We start from the raw sequence: 21493 nt of genomic DNA, 5'->3' as shown, positions 1-21493 counted from the left end.
ATGTTTTCATCACAAGGAAAATCACAAAATATTTATACAGAGCAGAAAGACACAACAATTTTATCCACAGCCATTTCGCCATTTCAAAAATAATAATTATGATAAAAATAATAATAAAAAAATCCTCGCTCTCTCTCTTTTCTTGTAGATTGTGTTACCAGCTGCAAATTTTCTGGCTTCCTGCCATCAGAGCTTCTGGTCTTTATATGGAAGAAATCCCATTGAGAAAAATCAGCCACACTCATCACAGTTGAAAGATATTGTGATTTCATATATGTTCCACATAATTGATCCAACACTGCAGATTCATGAATATAACTATTCCATGTACCTGGGGGTTAAAAGCATGATCCTCTTCTGCATAGAAAATATAGATCTAGTCTTTAGTCAGGACAATAAAATAAGTTGGGAGTAGAGTTTAAGTAAAACAATGTTAGTTCAAAAAATTGCATGCATAACTTTTATATAGAAATTAAGCTTAATGTACAGTATAAAAGTTAAATTATTCTGAATTTTATTTTTCTTCCAACTACCAAAGTTCCCTGAATGAAAAATTCTAGCAAAGGCACATAGGCTGATTTTTTTTTTCTCTTTCTACTAATAAATAACGTACTATTACATTTGCAGTCACAGATATAAAATTCATTTTTCACATTTACCATGACTAAAATCCATGCATTACTAAAACTAATTAGCTTAAAGAATATAACATTCAGGACAGAAATGACAGCTGGCATAATAAAAAATAATGAACCACTCAGTGTAATTATTTTTCTGCCAGACTTATTATAGCTTTACTGTAATGTCATTGATGGCCTCCTATGTAGTTTTTCTTAGTTCTACACTCTTGCATTAGACCAAGTGGGACAGCAGTAACTTCAGAAGTTTTTAAAAGTGTTGTCAATAAAAATGCTATGAAGGTAGTATTTCCACATACTCAAAGAGGTTAAGCGAGAAGAACAAAGTCAACTGTCAGAAAGCTTTTTTTTTTTTTTTTCCAACTCTGAGAGGCCTTTGCAGTTAGCTTCTTTCTCCTCATAAAATTAACTATTCTCCCTGATGGTTATACAAATCTTAAAATAGTAGAGGAGAGGTCTTCACTTCTGCAAGTATTCTTGGCTATTAAGAAGCAAAGACCTGCTGCAGACAAGCATTTCATGGTCTCCATGAAGGGGGACTGAACCCTGAAATTCTCTTCACTCAGTATTAATTGAAAGTATAGTGGCCACACCTATTCAGTTAACATACAGAGACCCATCAACCACATCAAGAGAGCTGCTGTCATACCAACCACTAAAGTTTTCTTTGGAAGCTTACCTACACAGGAAGATAATCTCAAGAATACACTAGAGAACAAGCAGCAATTGCATTACTGTACTAACTCTTCTCCTTCTGTAGTAAAAGTGATGAAATAATGGTTGTGTTGCATATAAACTTAAGCATTACACAGTAATGCTGGGACATCCCCAACTATGAGATCTTTGTCCATTATACCACCTTAGTTTTCAATGGAGAATTGACCATATAAGGACAAGAAAACGGCTAAAAATCTGCTTAAAATTCTTTGTTCTAATCCTGTGAACACCCCTGTAGATGAGCAATGATTTCTCTTCAAGAATTTGACCTTATGTAATTCAACACAGATGTGGATGGCTTGAAAATGTGATGCAGATGGCTTTTAATAATCAGCAAAACATGGGTTGCCTGAATTATCATTTTTGTAAGATCATCTAAAGGGTGCAGAGGACTAGAAAGATGAACTGGGGCATACTTAGAGGTCATTTCAGATCAGAGGTTATGTCATCGGGTTAGGGAGTATACTGAATCCTGTGAATAAATATTTATGTGCATCATAAAAACAATAGGAAGTGCTGGAAAACTCTCAGTCTCTTTTATCCAAAAGCCAAGACAGCATTTTATCTGATTCAGTCATGTTTACCTCTAGATAAAAACGGCTCCGTAGTAGTGTCTGAAAGAGTGGTCATCTCTTGTCCAACCAGGGGGTTGCTTTCTCCTCCATCAAACATTCCAAAAACATTTACCTTATAGGTAGTTCCTGCCCTGCAATAATTAAATGTATTGTAACTGAAGATACTTGGCTGGATAATGCTGATACTTCATTTAAGAAATCTTTATCAGTTTACTACACAGAAAAGAAAGTGCTAAAATGTGAAGCCCACAGACTAGTTGTTTAACAAGACAGGCAAATTTTCACTATTTCAGAGCTGGTTCAAGATTCTATACTTACATTAATAGCTTTTTTTGTTCAAGTAATTTAAAATTATTTTAATGATCCTATTTTTAATGTGTATACAAGTCTAATATGCAAACAACTCATAACAGACTTTGACATGCTCTGAAGCCACCTTTATAAATTCTGGCCTCTGATAAAATGAATCAAGAACTAAACTAGGTTCTTTTTAACATGAGGTAAGGGCTTTTTGGAGAAACTATAGAAATCCAAGCTGTCTTCTCCAGCATCTCATTAACACTCTTATATGTGAAATGTATAATAACACTTCTGCCCACATCTTTGCCTTTTTCAGTTACTGTGAGAACGTGAAAAATGATGTGAATAATCTCAGAACCTGCCCTGGAAGGTTCTTTTCAAAAACCGCACCTTTAATTCCTGATAGCATATTAACAGAAGTTATTCCTAATTTACAGTAGATTTTTACAGGTATTACAATCCCAGATAGCAATTAAGCAAAACCCTAAGCTATTATCAACTATTATTATCATTATCATCATCCATACCTAAGTTCCTCCAAAACCACAGTGCTATCATAGGGCCCCACTATTAATTCTCCAAGATTCCTGTCATCTTCAGTAGGGTGGAAAGTTACTTTGTACCCCTTCACTCGCCCAGGGGCAGGCTCCCAGGTTACTCGGAAGCTGGACATAGTTGAATCAGAAGTTCTCAAATTTCTAGGCGGCTTAAATGGAGAGGCTGTAAGGATGGAAGAAAAGGATTTAAATCAGACCTGCTTCCAAAAAAAACCAAACAAGTATGCTTTTATTTAAAAATGCAGCAAATCCAACATTAGCAGCATTTCCATGCTTTTTGTGCCTTTCCTTTGACATAGAGACAAGAATCAAGATATTAAATCTGAGATACACTTCAGCTCATTTTAGCTACCTAAACAACAGATGTGTAGGCCAAGTTCGTTATCAAGGCTCTCTCTCCAGATAACAGATTGAAGGATAAACAGCAATTTATTTCACCCATCTTAAATATCCAGCTGATCTTAGAATGAACGCTGACAGTAAGTGGACTAAATACCATCAGTCTTCTCTCTGTGATAAAGATGATCAGATTAAACTACTACATTTCTTTCATGTGGCAAAGAGCACACAAAACACATCGTCTGAAAGAGAGAAGTGTAAACAGCTTTTTCAAACCAACACCAGAAAAGCAGAGTTTGCTGCAGGCAAAAGTCATATTCTTCCTGCACTCCACCACCATCAAACTGCCTCATCCTCAAGAGCTCTAGGTCCCAGAGGACCAGGCACTGGGCAAGAGTCCTTCATAGAGAAGGTTCTGCTCTCAGGGCTTGGCAGCTCAAATAACTTCACCAACCACAGGGATGGCAGTATGCCAAAAAATAATTCCTCAAGTGACAGCCAAACAGATTAAGGTTTTGAGGTCAAGAGCTACTTCACCTAATAGCTACCCAGCACAGGTCAGTACACACAGGCAGAATGGTTAACAAGCCTACTGTTAGATCCTGCCTCATTTTTGGTTCTGTGTAAATCTGAAGTGCATTCCAACATCAGAAATAGCACAGTAATGTAATCTCAAAATTGCAAAAAACGGGAATCAGATTAACCAGGAAGTAGCTTTGGAATGAAAAATCTAAAACAAAACAAAAAATGGTTGGGAGTGGGGGTAGCTTTCCTACCCCTGTGCCTATGTAATTTTCTAACTAGAAATAGATACAATCCCACTTGTAATAAAAAAATGCAGCCTCTTTGCATAGTTACCTATGATATCACAGGAGCTTCAACTAACCGGATCACTCAGATTCCACTTGCTTTCAGTGTGATTGCCATCACAGTTATTTACACTTAAAGCACCACATCATATCTATATCAAGATGAGCATGTGAAAAGTCAAAAGAAGATGGATGATCTGAGATTTAATTCAACATAATTTTGAAGATGGAAAAAGTAGGCATTAGTCAAGAGTGGATCGAGTTTTTGGAACTGCTTTACATCAGTTGCATTCTAATTTAATAAGACTTCCTGCAGTAAATGTGGTGCTGTTATCTCCACTGCTAGACTTGTTTCTTGCTTCCCATCACCATTCAATATGGTATATGTCCAAAGATTAGAGAATGATGTGGAGTATTTACAGTGTACCTCAGTTTACCTCTTCCCAAAAAAGGCAGAAACACCTTGGAAATTTTTCTCTTTTGGTAATAGTTTAGATCTCTTTGATTTGATCTGGAGAGCAAGAGACCATTAGCATACAAAATGAAAGTCTAATATCAGAAACAAACTAAACAGGGGGTAGAAAATTATTTTTGTTTTGAACTAAAAAAAATCCTCTCACCAGGAATTAACGAACATTTTAGAGTTGCTGGTTCTGAGATAAAAGACTGCTTATCCAAAATGTTGTGGTCTCTGAGGTCAGACTTCCACTGAGGACTCTCTAAAATCAGCTACTGATTTTTTTAATAACTTCAGGTTTCCCACAGAAAATATGGCCTTCTAGATAACAGGAAGTAAGGTAGCTATTTAATTGATATTCTGAACCAAAAATGTAAATAATAATAATAAAACAAACTGACAACACTTGATTAAATACTGTCTTCCTTACAAAACACTTTAACTTCCTGTGACAGCATTTCAAAGCAAGTCCAGTATTTTCATTCAGAATACACACATTTATATACTCAATATAATAGCAGTTGCCTGTGCTCAGCTCTTGTAATAAAACTTTCAACAAATCAAATGCTCCTTTCCACCTCTAGTATTGTTTTCAATTTGCCCATTAATTCATGATCTTGGCAGTGACCACCACAGGTTCTCTATATATCGTGATTGCCAGTTTACAGCACAAACCTTTGATTATCAAACCCTGCATAAGCATGTAATACATACCTGTTGTTCCTTCTGCTTTTCTTGACTTTCCTTGTCCAAAATCATAAATTGGAACAACACTGAGGTCATACGTAGTTCGAGGCTTAAGTCTCTTCAACACTATGCTTGTGGCAGGAGCATTTACTCTTCCAAACATCTGTCTTCCTCCACTGCGTGGTCGGTAGTACACACGGTAAGACAAGACCTTCCCAGGTGAGGGCTGCCATGAAACTCTCATTGTATTCTCTGTCTCGTTGTCTACTGTCACAGTCCTGGCACTTTGTGACACTTTTCAGTATAAAAATACGGATAAATGTTTACTTTTTCACATAAAGATAAGTTCAAATGCATCCTACAAAATGCATTCAGCTTTATTAAAATTATTTTTTACTTTCATTAAAATTGTGGTATTTCATTGGGAGAAACGGAGGTAACTCACATAGGCCATTGTTAATTTCTTTTATGATTGTAATGGACTAAAAATACAAGTTCATTTTCCATTACAGACAAAAAAAGTATAGATTACACAATGACACAGCATAACTGGGGGGAGTTCTATTTAGTAGCATTTTTTGGTAATCTGGTAACTAATGGATTCAGAAGTCTCAAGTGAAACTGATTATTTAAATAGCCCTTTTTTAATGAACAAAATGATCTACAAAGTTAAAATTTTCTAAGTTTCGAGTTTACAGATCTGATGTGGCTCTGGTATATGCCTAAACTCTTGAGAGTTGGAAACCATACTAACAGATTTTCCAAGTAATTGAAAAGTTACTCGCCACTAACTGTAGGACAATATTAAAGCTGAAATAAGGACAAGGACTAATAAGGTATTTTTTCTGCAGATTGCAGCATTCAGCTTTTAAGAGAGAGTTTTCAGACAGTACAAACATTAGGAAAGATCTGAAGTAAAATGAAAGGTATGTAATACTGCCAGTCAGCCAGCATAACCCATCTAGATTCTGGCAAAATAGAACCTTCTTGGCATGCCAGAATCAGTCAGTATCTCATCACACAGGCTTTGCAGGCTACAGTATCCTGTCCTGGCTGTGTTTGCACCAGAAAGATGAAATGTTAGACTAGGGTCTGAGTCTGTTGATAGTCCAGGTAGTACATTTCTTCAGGCAAAAACTTATTCTAAGAAGCCACAAATTATATGGCTAAACTGCCTTCTTGGTAAAGAAAGGATGCTGCTGCTCCTGAAGAATGAAGGAATATGTGTGACAGCAGTCTGCTTTGAGTCTCAGGCACCAACTTTTACCAATTGCAACAAACACTGCTCTTGTGAGACCTTAAGAACAGCTATACTGGGTTAAAGGCTGACATAGCTCAGCAGCCTGCCTCCAAAAGTTTTCAAAACATACCTAGGAAAGAATATAAAAATGGGTAAGCATACACAATGCTTTCCCAGAGCACTGCCTCAGACTCTGCCTTCACATGGACCTCTCGGGCAACAAGAGAAACGTCAAAGCTGATCCTCCCAGTGCATCCATTCATTCACTCTGGCTCCTCTAATTAATGGTTCTATTCCTGATCTCTGAAGATATTTCATTTTGCCTATACTGCAGGGGGAGCTTGAGCTGCTCTGAGTGACGCTGCACAATGTTTTGGAAATAAGTAAAAAGAAGATCCTTGGGAAAGGAGAATAACAAAGATCTAGCTACCCATCTAGTTAACCAAGGTAAGCCAGTTTATGTAACATTTTTATATCTCAGCAAAGCTTTCAATACTATTTCTCATAGCATCCCTCTGGACAAAATGTCCAACATACAGCTAGACAAGTATATAATACTTTGGGTGAATAACTGATTCTGCAGGAATTTACCTTGCCTTCCCTCCTTACTCTGTCCATACCGTGTATTTCAGCTGATTTCCAGTAGTCACAGTAAGATTCAAACAAATGATAAGCTGGCCTCAGAGTAATTTATGGACAAAATCACTTCTCAGATTGGAGGTAATTCTTGCTAAACTGAAGCCTACATGTTATAGAAGAGACTTTCCTTCTTTAACAGTCAAACAAAAAGATAGAGTTGATTTGGTGAGGGACTTTGTTTTGGGGGTCTGTTCAGTAAACAAAAGTGAAGATAAATGAGGTTCATTTTCATTAAAATTATGATAATTTCATCAAGAACAGAATGTTACAAATGGTGGTAATGCTGTAGTATGCTCACCATCAGTGAAGGCCTCTCCTTCTACAGGATCTCCTTCTCCACTGCTGTAAGCTGCATATACAGAAATCCTGTACTTAGTCTCTGGCTCCAAGCCATCCAGCACTGCATCCACCATATTTCCAGGGACTCTCTTCTCTCCCATTGTATCATCATAAAGTGATTTCCACACTATCCTATAATTATTAACTGCTCCTGGAGCTGGTGTCCACGATAACCCAACCGTAGTGTCAGTTATGTCTGTAGTAATCAAATTGCGAGGCGAACCACGTTCTGCAAGGAAGACCACAACAAACTGTCACTAAAATACAAAAAGCTACAGTTAGCAGAGTAGAAGTGGAAAACTAAAATGATCATAAGAGCAGAATCAAACTTTTTTTTCTCATCTACACTAGTTCAAATAATACACACCTGTAGTTCCAGGAGAAAACTGATGGTTTTATCCAACAAAATGCTGAAAGTTAACTTTAAGATGTGAATAATCTATCCCATACTATACGGTTATGCTTTAGAACTTGCAAAATAAAAATTATACTGAACAAAAACTTAAAATGAAGCAAGTGCTTATACGTGCTGCAGTTCATTTGAGCACTTTTTAACTGTCAATGAAATAATTTTCCTTCATTCATTCATCTTCACCCTTCAATATGTAATTTTTTTTTGGTGGAAAGGGGTAAATAAAGAAGACTTTAAACAGAGTTAAATAGTCCATTCAAATTCTCTGGCAACCTCATTTTTTAGTATTACTATCCTTGTCTCCATGAGTACTGCTTACTAGATCTATTGCCTATTTCATTTTATCTGTTAACAACTAATTTGCAGTGCATTTACATCAGAGAAGAAAATAATCACCATCTTTCCATTTGTACCTCTTTTTCCCCTCACTATACTTCGTTCAGCCAGCTTGGAATGAAGGAAACAGCTCGTTAGTCTATGAAATCCAGTTGTCAGCTTGATGACTGAATCGTGCTTAAAAATGGAGTTCATTGGTCTGAAGTGGTACAGTAAAAGGAGTACCTCTGCTTAATGTTTAACATACGTTTATAACATATGTTCAATTTTCCTATTTCTGGCTTTTGAGGCAGGAAAGGAGTACTGACTGTTGGTTTTAATGCAATGGCCTCACTGTTGCAAAATCTGCAAAAGGAATCTACAAAACCAGATCCATACACGCACAGAAGGAGTTGGCTCTTCAGTATATGTTCTCTGTGATTTCTTTCACTGTACCCAACATTTCTGAGAGACTGCTTAATGAGAAGACCTAAACACTTGAGGTGGCCTCACAGCATCGCAGCTAAGTTTAACCTGCAGTGATAAAATTATATCCCTAAATTATACCAGAGTAACTACAGGACCAGATTTAAAATTCTTTGAACACAGAGAAATTCAATACCTTTCCACTGCTTAATCTCATTGCAAGCACAGACCTCATTGTCTTCAGAAGTCTGAAGCAGTTTCAGCTCAAGATAAAGCAACAAGTTACTCACAGCCACAGACTGGATTTTCAGTTTTCGTACACGTATGTCTTTCACTTCCACTACAAATCTGCAATGCTTCCAAACATGAACCCGCAGGAACAAAACAGGGCTACTATACAAAGGCTTCACTTTATATAACTATAACTATAAATATATATATATATATATATATATATATATAAATACTGCAATTATTGTATTGTCAGCACAACCTCATTAAAACTGAAACCAGTGAATCCCATGTGGCTTAATGATAAATGGAAATTAATATCAATTTTTTGGAAGGCAAAAATGATGGTACAGTAAGAATCATCAGTTATACAGATTACAGAATCAGAGGATACCATTCCAATCACCCAGCTGACTCTTTCAAACATAGTTAACAGAGCATGTTAAATAATTCCTTTGTGCTGCAGGGTTTCTTTTTTCCATCTTAATTCACAGCCATGGAACATCCCATCAAGTTTTTTTCTGAAGTTAATTCTTTTTCCATCCTAACACAGTATTACAGTTTTATTCTTCAAGTCACATTTTAGCTTCACGATATAAATTACCACTCTTTATGGTATCTTCTCTTGAAAAACAGGCTAAGATACAGGGATTTTGGTCAAGTTCAATAGTTTACCATTTTACAAAAATAGCAGTTGCGTATAATGAAAAAGTACAGTGAGAAGATTCAATTCAGCTCATGCTTTGTGCTATTTCACTGAATTCAGTAACTGTGTTAAATTAAAGCCAGGACAGAATCTAAACTCCAAAGACCGATTTTCCTGGAAGCCTGAAAAAAGGATTTGCCTTCAGAAGTAAATTACACCAATTTTTCTGTCTGCTCTTAAGCTTCTACTCCCAAATCTTGGCTTTTTTTCATATAATAAAAAAAAAATATTAAGGCAATCCAAATGGAAAAAATATGGAAAACTTAACTTGGTAGAATGCACAGATGGCTCACAATAAAAACCTTTCTTTCCATATTTTAATGTAATATAAATATACAAGTTACTTTATTTTGGCTACTTTAAAACAAGGCTCTGCCACAACATGATTTCAGTATTAAAGTATCTGCTACCACAGCACAATTTTTTCTAAGTCTACTCTTGGACACTGCAGTTAATGATATACATTGGAAACACTGCAAAAATAACCACATATTTAAAACCGTTATTGATTAAGTCATTATTGAGGTCATTAAACAACAGGGGAAAATAATATGTTTGGAATGGTCCGTAATGCACACCAGTTACTGTAACGTGTAAGTTTTGAAGAAAATACCCTTTGGAACTAAATGCCTTTTTTATAAGGCAAGGTAAGAGAGGGAAAAGGGATTGGGATTCCTACCAAACCACCAGATCTAAATGGAAAATTCTGACTTCAAATAGTTGGAAACTGCTGACAAGACAACTTACCTACTAAGGGAAATTAGACTTTTTATATGTTACGCTGCAACTGAGAACATTTATTTAACATAACACACTAACTTGATTTGCACCTCGTGTGTGAGGTGGAAGTTCACAGACGGCTTTGTTCTGTTTCAACAGAATCGCCCACAAGTGTTTTTGTATGAGGGGAGCAGCTGTATTTGAGATGGAGTTCAACTGTAAGTCTAAAATTATTAGGATTCCATCAAGTATTATCTAAGCTGCTATACTAAGACTCAAGAAATGCATTCACACTCCACAATACAGTAGTATAATTTAGTGACTAGAAGACATACAAGCAGACCTATGAAGCATTTTTCCACTGGATTGAAATAAAATATCTAGATACATTGTGTTTTATTTTTGCTTTTTCAAATCTTTTAAATCTGCTACTATAATACTGAAGCAGTTGTTCTGTTCATTGCTACACTTGTTCAGAAATGCTTGTTTCACATCTGCTTCTCAGCTATGTCTTTAAACAAGATGGAAAAGCAGACCATCTAGTTCCAACCCCCACACTATGGGCAAAGACATCTTCCTCTAGATCATGTTGTTCAAAGTCCCATCCAGCCTGGTCTCAAACACATCCAGGGAGGGCATACCCACTTCTGTGGGCAACCTGTTCCAGTGTCTCACCATCCATCCTCACAGTGAATAATTTCTTCCTTGTATCTAGACTAAATCTACCCTCTTCCGGTTTAAGGCCATTTCCCCTCATCCTCTCACTGCCTGCCCTTGTAAAATGTCCCTCCCCAGCTTTCCTGTAGGCCCCATTCAGGTACTGGAAGACTGCTATAGGGTTCCCCCAGAGCCTTCTTTTCTACAGGCTGAATAACCCCAACTCTCTTAGCCTGAAACTTAAAACCCCTGAGTGAGGAAGCTAGACAGTCACTTGCTTAAGGCCATCCAGATTCTCCTCAGTGGTACTTAGCTCAGAGCTACCATCTTTTTACAGTAACAGTTCATCCCTACCATCACTCCAGGCAGGCACACTCTCAAAAATTAAGTTGGTAACTTTCAGACAAGTGCTTTTACACCCAGTTATGGACCTTTGCAATGTCCAGTTTCCATATTAAGTTTTTCCACTACAGTATGCCAGAGACACAATATAATATTTAAGTTTCCCTGTGTCTGCTTGGCTTGCTTCCCACAGCTCTCTAGCAATCACCATTGTTGTTGAATACAAGGCCGTGTGAATCAGCTAATATTAAAATGTCAGCATTCATAAAAATCCAACGGCTTTATTGAAATGCCCTTTCCCTTCAGAAACATTTATACAACTCCAGCTGATTTCAGTACGAGCTGTACAGGCAGTTTGGGCCCAAAGTTTAAACAATTTTCTGCACATATTCTTAACGCTAGCTTTCAAAATTAAGTTGTAAACATCATGCAAACCATTGTTTAATTTAAGTTGAACAGAGAACTGATCTATGTCAACATCCTAAAAAGTCAAATCAGCTAAATAAAGGAGCATTCTTCTACTGAGACGTATACCAATTTTTTATGGCATACAGTGAGATTTATCAGGAGAATCCCGATAAATCAGCAGGATAGGGCACTGCAGCAGAGCACCCAAGGGCACACATCAAATGAGACTGTGCCAGAATCATGTTCAGGTTGACTCAAGTTGCCAAATTCTCCTCAGCACTGGAGAAGGTACTACAATTAGTTGGCATTCTTCCATAGAAGCCACAAAGAAGTTGCTTACTCCAGGAGTATCAGCCCTCCAGCACTGGCAATCTGAGACAGGATGTGGATCTAGTGCGGAAGAAAGTCCTGAAGGACTTGCTACACAAAACAAACTTGACATTGTTAGAGCAAATCTTTCTCTTCTGTTACTGGGAATGTAAAAGTTTGAGAAGGTGAAACCAAGAGGGTCCTGACTCAAAAGAGAGACTCTTTTTGTTCAGAATACTGAAGTCCACACTCTAGGCAAAAGCCATCAGAAAGTCACAGTTAGTCCTTTTAGTATTTTACCTATTTTTCCAACAGTTAGTTCATGCCAGCCTCAAATGTGTAGGAACACTTTTTTGTAATTCTTCCAGCCTTTCCGTGTTGATTTTTTTTTCTGGTGAATATTAAGTTTGCTACGTAAACCTAAGATAATTTTCCAAAGCTTAACAAATGTTGGTTTCAAATGTCAGATCCAGAAATCTTGGAATGTATAATTGTAAAAAATGCATGATGCAGCACTGTATCTCCTGGAGACACTGAGTTCTTGTTTCTTTCAGGATGGAAGAACTACGCAGTTTGAACTTTACGCAAAGTCTCTGTGATACGCTGAGAACCTCATTGTAAGAAAATGTCACTTGAATTTGTACTATTCTGCCTGTAGGAGGTCATTCATTTCTAAAGCATTTTTATGTTTCTATAGAAACAGCAAAAGCAAATCACTTATTTACCAAAGAGCCACTATTCATTTTCTGAAAAACAAGAACAAAAACTGGATCCCTATTCCACCAAAGTCCTCAATACTAGTCTCTAAGAAATGTACACAGCAGAAAATAACTTATAACTAAAACTATATAACTAAAAGCTACATAATGACAACTTTTGTCTCTAATGCACTGTTTCAGTAGAGCTCAATTCTCACAGCACAAAGAGCCACCCATCAAACAGGATGGCTGGACTGGGCACTACATCACTCAAACACAAACATTCTAAAGGGTTACAGACTGTGACATAACTGTATGAAATTTATCATCCAAATACAATAAACTATGCTGTGTTTTGGTAATTCTGAAGTGCACAAATGAAGTAAAGAAAATGCACTGACATTTCTGCTAATGTAGACTAGCAGTCTCACTTATTTTAAAAGAGCCACCAGAAGTGTTACTAGGATAGAATCTTCACTGATTCAGGTAAAAATAGTTTGAAATATTGGTGTCAGGAAGGTGGGGCACTCATAAAAATTGATCAACAACTTTCAAACTTTTCAGACGTTCATGATGTTTAAACATTTCTGTGTAGGTTGCTTAATCTAACAGTGACTTTGTTTTTCTTTAAAATAACTGCAAATAATTTAAGTTAATGTATTTAGCAGCTAACGTACAGTATGTTCTTTTCATCTGACAGAAAGCCTTTGGGCAGAAAATGAAATTCTTGTCAGATTTGCAACTGCCTCTCCCAGATTTAAAAAAAAAAAGAAAAGAAAAAATTAGAAAAACAGTAGCTCTCACAAAACGCTCAGCACTTACACGCACTGCTGTCACCATGTTTATCATTGCACTTTATTTCTGGCTTAAGACAATTTGGGTAAGATCACACATCCCAAATAACCTGAAAACCAAATGGATTGTTTTGGGGTGTTTGGCAATAGGAGGGAAAGTTTTCTCTAAGGCTTTCTTCTGGGTATTTTCTTGCTTATTCTTCATTATTTAACAATTACCATCAAATACAATGATGATTACTAATTTGTTTAGTTCCCCATGTTGTCACAAGCCTTGCTCCATCAAATGGCAAATGGCAGCCTGCACTGATATAATTTACTTCCGCAGTTTCAATATCTTTGTGAGCTGGAAGGAATGTCAGCCAACAAAATGTGTCTGAGGAAATTTTTTCCATGGCACCTTTATAGAAGGGCTCCAACCACAGCTGTCCAGTGATGGATCACCATGCAATTTTGAAAGAACAGGTATAAAAGTGGAGCTTTCTACAGCACATTTTTTACACGTGCAGTTATGTTTACTGCAGTATGAAATATAAAGCTCCAGAATTATCACCTCTGGGTGGTTACTTCATAACTGCAGACAAAGTCAGCCAGTGATTCAAAGAGGCTGTAGGAAAGATCAGGGTACTCTAAGTTTCCTGAAGTCTTACTGAAGGAAAGCACAGTGTTTTTTACTTTTAAGAGAGAAGTAAAAAAATGGTTTTCTTTTCCCACTACCCTAGGACAAAGAAGAAGTAAACTTATTCTCTCTGAATACTTGTATGGTATGGAACAGCACCCTCAATTTCTTATTACTTATTTGCTTAATTGTCCATTATGGCATTGTCTATCCACATTTTAAAAAATTCTGATCCTTTTGCATGTCTTCGTGCTGGAACAGACAGCAAACAGTTTACAGAGAGCATTATCTACAGTTTCTTGGAGGCCTATTTGCCCTCTTGCTTTTATGTGGAGAAACAGTAAGGGCAAGGGTATGCTTAGTACAAAAGAAAAATGAAAAGAGAAATAGAGAACACAGCTGGTAAATAATATAAACTACAAACAATGCTGGGTTTGCGTGGATTGACTTGACTGGGTATCCTGAAGAAAAATCACCTGAAAGCATTGACAAATTGCCATGTAGGGCAAAGAAGAGGAAATGGAGGAACTTCCAAGAGCAACTAATAACTGCTCCTCAACACTTTGGAGGTAGCATATGTTACTGAAGGACCTTCGCCGAATCCGTAGGCAGACATGTTCTTGCAAATCATATTAGAGCAGTTTAAAAAATTATCAACTGTAAGAGTCAGGTTTTCTCTCTCTGCTGAAGGCTACTCTTGCAACTGATATAAAGTAACTGCCCATGTGAGTTCTCTTACTACATGCAGAGCAAAATAAATCATTACTGAAGGCAGTAAGAATGTTTGTCTACACCCTTAATCACAGGGGACTATTTAGTGATTCACTAAAATTCCACAAACATCTGAGAGTTTGGATTTTTCATTTCCTGCCACTTTACTATACGCTAGCTACTGTATCCTCTATTCTCACTTTGCTGTTAGTGCTGAAATGTTCACAGAGCTCAAACTGACTTCTCTTAGACTACACGTCAATATGAGAGATTCACAAGTGTTCCAGTTTGAAAAGCGATCTCAGCCCTAGCTCCTGGTATGATGACAAACTGAAGTAGCCAGCAACTATGGCATCTCACTGAATGGCTTTGGAGAGAATTCATATGGTGAAGACATTAAGTAAGCTCCACTGGGATTCCTGATACAGGAAAATACCCAAGTACTCAGTACTTCAGTGCTATTGGCAATGAAAAACTTACCTCGCTATTTTGTTTTTTAAATGCTATGGCTCACGGAAAAACCAACCAAAATACTAAACGCTTTTTTATGCTTCCTTTCACAGATTTTTTGTCATTACTGTTGATAAGTTTATTTCTCCAGGAGTTAAGATCTGTCCAATTCCCAGCCTCAGTCAGACAAGTTATTTCAGCTAATGATTAGTCAAGTAGTCAGCTCACTGACCTGAATAACTTTTCAGCAGAGTCCCATCATATTTGTCTTAGCTTCATAGGCAACATGATTTCTATTTTCAACTGAATTCCTGTATTAAGCTTTAAAGTTTGGATGTTATCTTTTGGTTCACAAAATGCCAATCCATTCACTCTTAGTTGTCTGATTTTCCTCACAAGTTTTGTCTTTGTATCCTCCAGTACGGTAAGAATCATACAGTGACATACTATCCTATAGGTATTTTAACAGTACCTACTTTCATACCATTAGTTTGACAGTCTTGTAGAATATCTATTGACAGCATCCAAAGACTACTGGCCTACTTCAAATATTTTTATTCTTCTGTGAAACTGCAAGTATGCTGAAATGTGAGGTGGATAGTCCATCAGGAACACTTGATCCTTCCAGAGCTCTCCCCAGGATTTCTAAATCTAATTTACTTATTAATTTTTCTATTTATCTTATTAACATACCTAACTTCTCTAAATCTAATTAATTTATTTAATCTAGTAGATGTTAGGGAGAAATTTTTTCACTGAGAGGATGGTGAGGCCCTAGCAGAGTCGCCAAAAGGCTGTGGGTGCCCCAGAAAATGTGGTGCTCAAGGCCAGGTTTGGATGGGGCCCTGGGCAGCTGAGCTGGTGGTGGGCAGCCTTGCCCACTGCAGGGGGTTGGAACTGCATGGGCTTTAAGACTTTTCAAACTCAAGCTATTCTATGATTCTGTGATTATAACTTAGGTCTCTACTGCTATGCAAAAAGAAATTTGTATTCCTTTATTTGATCACTAAATAATTGCTGGAGTCTGTATTTGCTCTTACTAACAATTTATTTAACCAAGAAATACTTAATAGTTCAAATACAAAAACTAACATTTTCTGGAACAGCAGTGACAAGGTTTTCCAACTCAGCTGGATGTTCAAGGAATATTTGTTTAAGCCATACCTTTTTAAATGGCATGCGTAATTTTTAATTTGACTTTTTCCCGACTGAGGAATTGATAGAAAATGATGCAGTTAAGTTGCACGTAGGAAGGCACACATCCTTCTAAGGTGTAACATCCATTTCAAACTCCATCTGGATGTCTAAAAACTATTACTCAACTACAAACGGCTATCCTTTTAACTTCCTTGACTCTTTAACCAGTTTTCAAGTTGTTTTTTTTTTTTTGTTCTTATCAGCAATTTACTGCAGCAGTCTGTAAGAAGTCTACATGAGAATCAGAGCCCTCCTGCAGGAGAGAGGGCTGAAAGGACATTACAGTCTTCACTGGAGACTCAATTCTGTTTTTCTGATGGTGCTGTTTTTTTCAATTCTGCTGTATTTCATCCATTGTTTTCTTTCTTTATTTTTTTTTAGACTAGATCTTAACTGAAGCTCTAGGCAATGAATTGAAAGACTTTCCTGTTGTTCAAACCTTATGACAGATTAAAAAGCTAAGTTTATTTCATGAACTCAAAACACAGCTGCTCACTCCAGAGCTCCATATTAAGAAATAGGCCTGACAAGGTGCCTGATTCACTGAGACAGGGTGCAGCCATGACAGAAAGTAGGGGGTTGGGTTGTCTGATGTGTAGGTGGTGGTACTGGGGGACTAGAGCTTAACTCACTGCTCCTTTTATAGTCAATGGATGGAGGAACGTTCCTTTGAAGGGAAAATGAGATCTCAGATGGACTACCTGCCTACTGAACATATCTGTCTTTTTTCATTAATCACAGAAGAATCCTAGAGATTCCATGCTGCAAACTTCAGCATTCAATTAAGAGCCCGAATTGGAACTGACTTTTTTTTTTTTCAAGTAGGTTTCCTGATTTGTTTTTAAACTTGTGCCATAAAGAAAAAGAGAAACTGAGAGTCAAGTATATTGTTACTACAAATTCATTAGTGTCAGTGAAGGAATCTTAATTCCATGTAAATCATGTATAAGATGTTTTCAAGTACCGTGCCTAGAGAGCTGAAATACCAGGTTTTAGCAATACATACCTGGCCAGCGCAGAGCAGAGTCCCACTTCCTTTCATGGTTTAAGAGGCAGCCTTCCCTATCCCCTGACAATTAACAGATGACGTTGAGAATGCTCACAAGGACCAAGTCTGGGAAATTCTCCACTTGAAAGTAGAATGAGAGCAGCCTCCCCTCCTTATAAGTCTCTGGCTCTGATTTAGGGCTTGCCAGCATCCTGCTAATGCTCAACTCCAGGTTCTTACTCCTTAGTTAGAAGCAAGGTCTATTTCTTTATTCCTCTGTGTAGACAAGAAGTGTGACTCTAATACAAAAATGGTTCCTGAACATCTTTCAGTCTCAGAACAGAAGAAACCCTATAGATTTTCAAAAGGATGAGATATTTTAACAGTAGTTTTGGTAAATCCACATAAGGAGATCCCTGGTGAATTTCTTTTTACCTACTTTTCTTTTACATGTTTACTTCTGCAGAAATCTCAGAAAGATAATACATTTTAAGACATCTTAAAAAAATCCATACAAATGAATAACTGTATGAAAACAATAGTTACCTTCGAGTGTTTCTCCCTCTCCAGAAAGGGCTTCTCCGGCTCCAGAGGCATACAAGGCAGACACAGTCAATGTATACCTAGTGGCTTCATCTAAACCTTTCAGCACTTTAGATGTAGTGTCACCTTTCACAGTCAATTCCTTAGTTTCACCTCCCGCAACTGGTGTGTAAGTTATAAAGTACTGTTGCACTTTGCCAGGAGCAGCACTCCAAGACAGCTTCATTGTTGATGTTGTAGCATCAGAAACTCTCAGATTTCTTGGATTTCCCCGGACTGCTCAACAAAAGACATTGAAAGAAATTGAAGCAAACCTCATTTTTTGGTTTAGTTTTCAAGTTACCACAAAATAGATTTTCATGCTGAAGAAAATAATTCCTGATTAGCCTACACTAACACTGCTATATTATAATTTTATCATAATCAAGATTGTACAATTCTCTATTCAACTCAGTGCAAAAATGCCCAATAAAGCTGTTTTGATTCTTTTTGTTTCTCTAGAAAACTACAGACTCAATCCTTGAGCACTTATACATTCTAGCACTTGAACATGTGCTCAGCTTCAACACACCAAGATCCATGCTGAGGTCACTGACTGCAGAATCAAGTCAAAGATCAGCAATGACATGCGAAATTAATACCTTATGTTTATCTAAAGATTTCTTTTTGACTTTAGCTCTTCTGGCATCTAATAAATTAAAATCTCAATGAAGCTTCACCAATGATCAAGACATTCATGTCTCTGTACTCTTGGGAATTTGTTTAATAATGCATGACAGCATGACACTTGTTAAAAGACCATAAATGTTATGCCTAAGCCAAAGTTAGGGGTACAGTGATAACTTTAGTAAATTATATGCTTCATTTGTTCCTTGCTTCCCATTCAGAAGCACAGACTGGGCGTGAAAATAAACATAATTAGTATTGCTGACCACACAGTCGTGTGGAAAATTAAGTAATCACAAATGTAGACTCTTCGCCCAAATTACCTTGCCAGAGTTGGTTCTGGAGGTTCAATATACTGTATTTGAAAAGCAAATATTGGTTTTGATAAATTCTATTGGCACTGAATATCTAACACCTCTCAGTGAGATTTCAGTAATTTTGTAATTCTTTGCTCATATGAGATAATATTTATAGTCAATAGAGGTTATTCTCTTTTCAGTGTGAATGTCAACACACAGTAAAGTTTTCTCAAGCATACTATATTCATAGCATTGATCATGTACCTTCATCAGTTTTTGCATATCCATTCAGCGCATTGCCGGGCCCAGACTGATACTCAGCAATAACAGACACTTCATATCTTGTATCTGGAATCAAGTTCTGCAGAGTAGTCGATCTTTCGTTTGCTGAGACAGTCACCTGCCTCCTTTCTCCTCCAGTAAGTGGTCTATACACAAGTCTGTACCTTAGAACATTTCCTGGAGCTGGAGTCCAGCCAACTATAAAGCTATCAGTGGTTTCATCTGTTATCCTTAAGTTTCGAGGAGCACCTTTAACTGTTAAAAAGAAGGGGAAAAAAAAGCACATATCATTTGTAAGGTGCAATCTCAAATACAATAATTGACTTGTTATTCCAGAAGCTATTAAAAACTGTGGTGTGAGCCATTTAACTTAGTCTAGTCCTTGACAAAAGATAAGTCTATAATCCGTATGTCATTTCATACCAATGAGGTGGACACGTAAAAGCAGAACTTGTCTATCCCAACGTACAATAAAATCTAGTGCAATGCAAGTTGCTAGCATTTTCCTTCAGACAAGTTTTAATTTTTATCATTTGCTATCTAAAGTATAATTCAGCAAACAAGGTATGCTAAAGCACTGTTCTTTAGTGTTCAGTTGCAGACCTATTAGAAGTGGAGCAATTAACACTCCTAAAGAGAAGAATTTATTTTACTGATCAGAAATACAACACTCTATTTAAAATTATTCACGAGACTTAAATCAGTGGTAGTTGTCAAGAGAGCTATCAGGACCAATTTTCTGCATGGAGCAGATCTGCCTGGAGAGCTGCTGACCTTTACGTGATTATGGAACTCAGTCTTTTCAGACATGTTAAGACTTCATTAAAATGTATCAATTGCAACATGAGAACACTGATTATTTTTATTCAAGTTATTCCATTTCCTTACACTCACAAGTCACATATTCTATCAGCGAAGAATTTGTCTTGGAAAAGGAAAGAGTTCTGTGTGGCAAAAACATTCGGATTGGTATAGTCATGGAAATATGCACACCAACAGCAAAATCTGTATCTTCCAAACTTGCCATCCAAACTAAGCAATTTTATAAATGTGTATTTACATCAAACCTAAGAGGAAAATGCAATTAAAAAATTTCCATGCTGCTGCTTCTTTTGCTCATCAAAGGTCACTAATGACAGCATGGAATAAGGAAACAGAGTGGATTAATATTAAAAAAAAAAACAAAAAACATGGTTTAGACTAGACTGAGTATCTAACTACTGGAATAAAAAATAGAAGTTACTGTGATCCTTCTCCTTTAAATCAGTGGAAATGCATCTTAGCAACTCTGTCAAGAAAATGAAGTACAGCTGCCATGCTTACATTCACAGCTATTGATTACAAAGTCACACTGACATCAATGGAAGTTTTGAATCAGTAAGAATTATTGGATCAGATCCATTAGGTTCTGATGAAAAACAGCTGAACATAAACCCTCCAAGCCTATGGTATATAGAATGGAATTTCTGTTAATGTGAGCTGAAGATGTAGACACAGAAAATTACATAGGTACATGCTTGACTTAAAGGCATTAAACTCAATATGCACACATTCCTGCATCAGTCATACTATGACTACTAGGACTAATATATGCCAGTGAATTTATTATTTACAGCACAACACTTTATTAAAAAATAGGCCACTGCAAAGAAAACAAGCATCCATCCAATTTTCAGGAAAAATAAAATCCAATCTTAACAATCCAACATTGATAATTTGTTGGCATTTTGTATCTTTACTAAACACACTCAGAGACAATAACGTGTATTCTCATCTCATGTAACAGTACAGCTTCTCAGCCCTTGCTGGTTGTTTCCCATATACACATTCTCTCAGTGAAGCACATTTTTATTGGAACTATTCATTGGAATTTGATTCTTTTACATCAGAGAACAAAATAAGCCTACCTTCTAAGGTGGTTTCCTCTCCATCCAAAGGAGGGCCATCGCCATCTTCATATTCAGCAATCACACTGACTGCATAAGTAGTCTCAGGCAGCAAGTTAGTGAGAACTGAGCTAGTACTTGAAGCTGGTACTGAAACAATGAATTCATCTCCACCAATCGCTACTTTATACTTAATGAGATATGACAGAACTTCAGATCCAGCTGCAGACCAGCTCACTTTGAAACTGTCAGATGTTACATCAGAAAAGACCATGTTCTTTGCAGGAACGTAAGCTGTGAGGAAATGAAAACGTGCAGCTAAGATATACTTGCTAGAATCTATATTTTTAACATATAATCTCTAAAATCAGTGAAAAATATCCCTTGATCATTCAACTTATTCTAATGAACGAGATATTTTGTTGTACATGCAACGGATACTATATCTAGTAACTCTCAAATTATACAACAATGAGTAGAAGCACCAGTTTGGTGATTTCTAGATCAAATGAGAACAGTTCACCTAAAATAAAAGTA

General features: G+C 36.8%; 1 protein-coding gene across 5 annotated transcripts in view; it reads right to left on the bottom strand.

The window, feature by feature from the left end:
• Positions 1 to 21493, bottom strand: part of COL12A1 (collagen type XII alpha 1 chain) — a 99824-nt gene that overhangs the window by 59443 nt on the left and 18888 nt on the right. For all 5 annotated transcript variants that reach the window (XM_031610772.2, XM_090136136.1, XM_031610773.2 and 2 more), the window contains exons 11-17: positions 20978 to 21250; positions 19053 to 19325; positions 17827 to 18099; positions 7257 to 7526; positions 5107 to 5373; positions 2758 to 2950; positions 1940 to 2061 (exon numbers count right to left, since the gene is read on the bottom strand). In XM_031610772.2, the coding sequence (XP_031466632.2) occupies positions 1940 to 2061; positions 2758 to 2950; positions 5107 to 5373; positions 7257 to 7526; positions 17827 to 18099; positions 19053 to 19325; positions 20978 to 21250 (1671 nt within the window). The remainder of the gene's footprint in view (positions 1 to 1939; positions 2062 to 2757; positions 2951 to 5106; positions 5374 to 7256; positions 7527 to 17826; positions 18100 to 19052; positions 19326 to 20977; positions 21251 to 21493) is intronic.

The sequence above is a fragment of the Phasianus colchicus genome, chromosome 2 (assembly GCF_987193195.1).
Source record: "Phasianus colchicus chromosome 2, bPhaCol1.hap1.1, whole genome shotgun sequence".
NCBI lineage: Eukaryota > Metazoa > Chordata > Aves > Galliformes > Phasianidae > Phasianus > Phasianus colchicus.
This window is presented reverse-complemented; position numbering and strand designations above follow the sequence as displayed.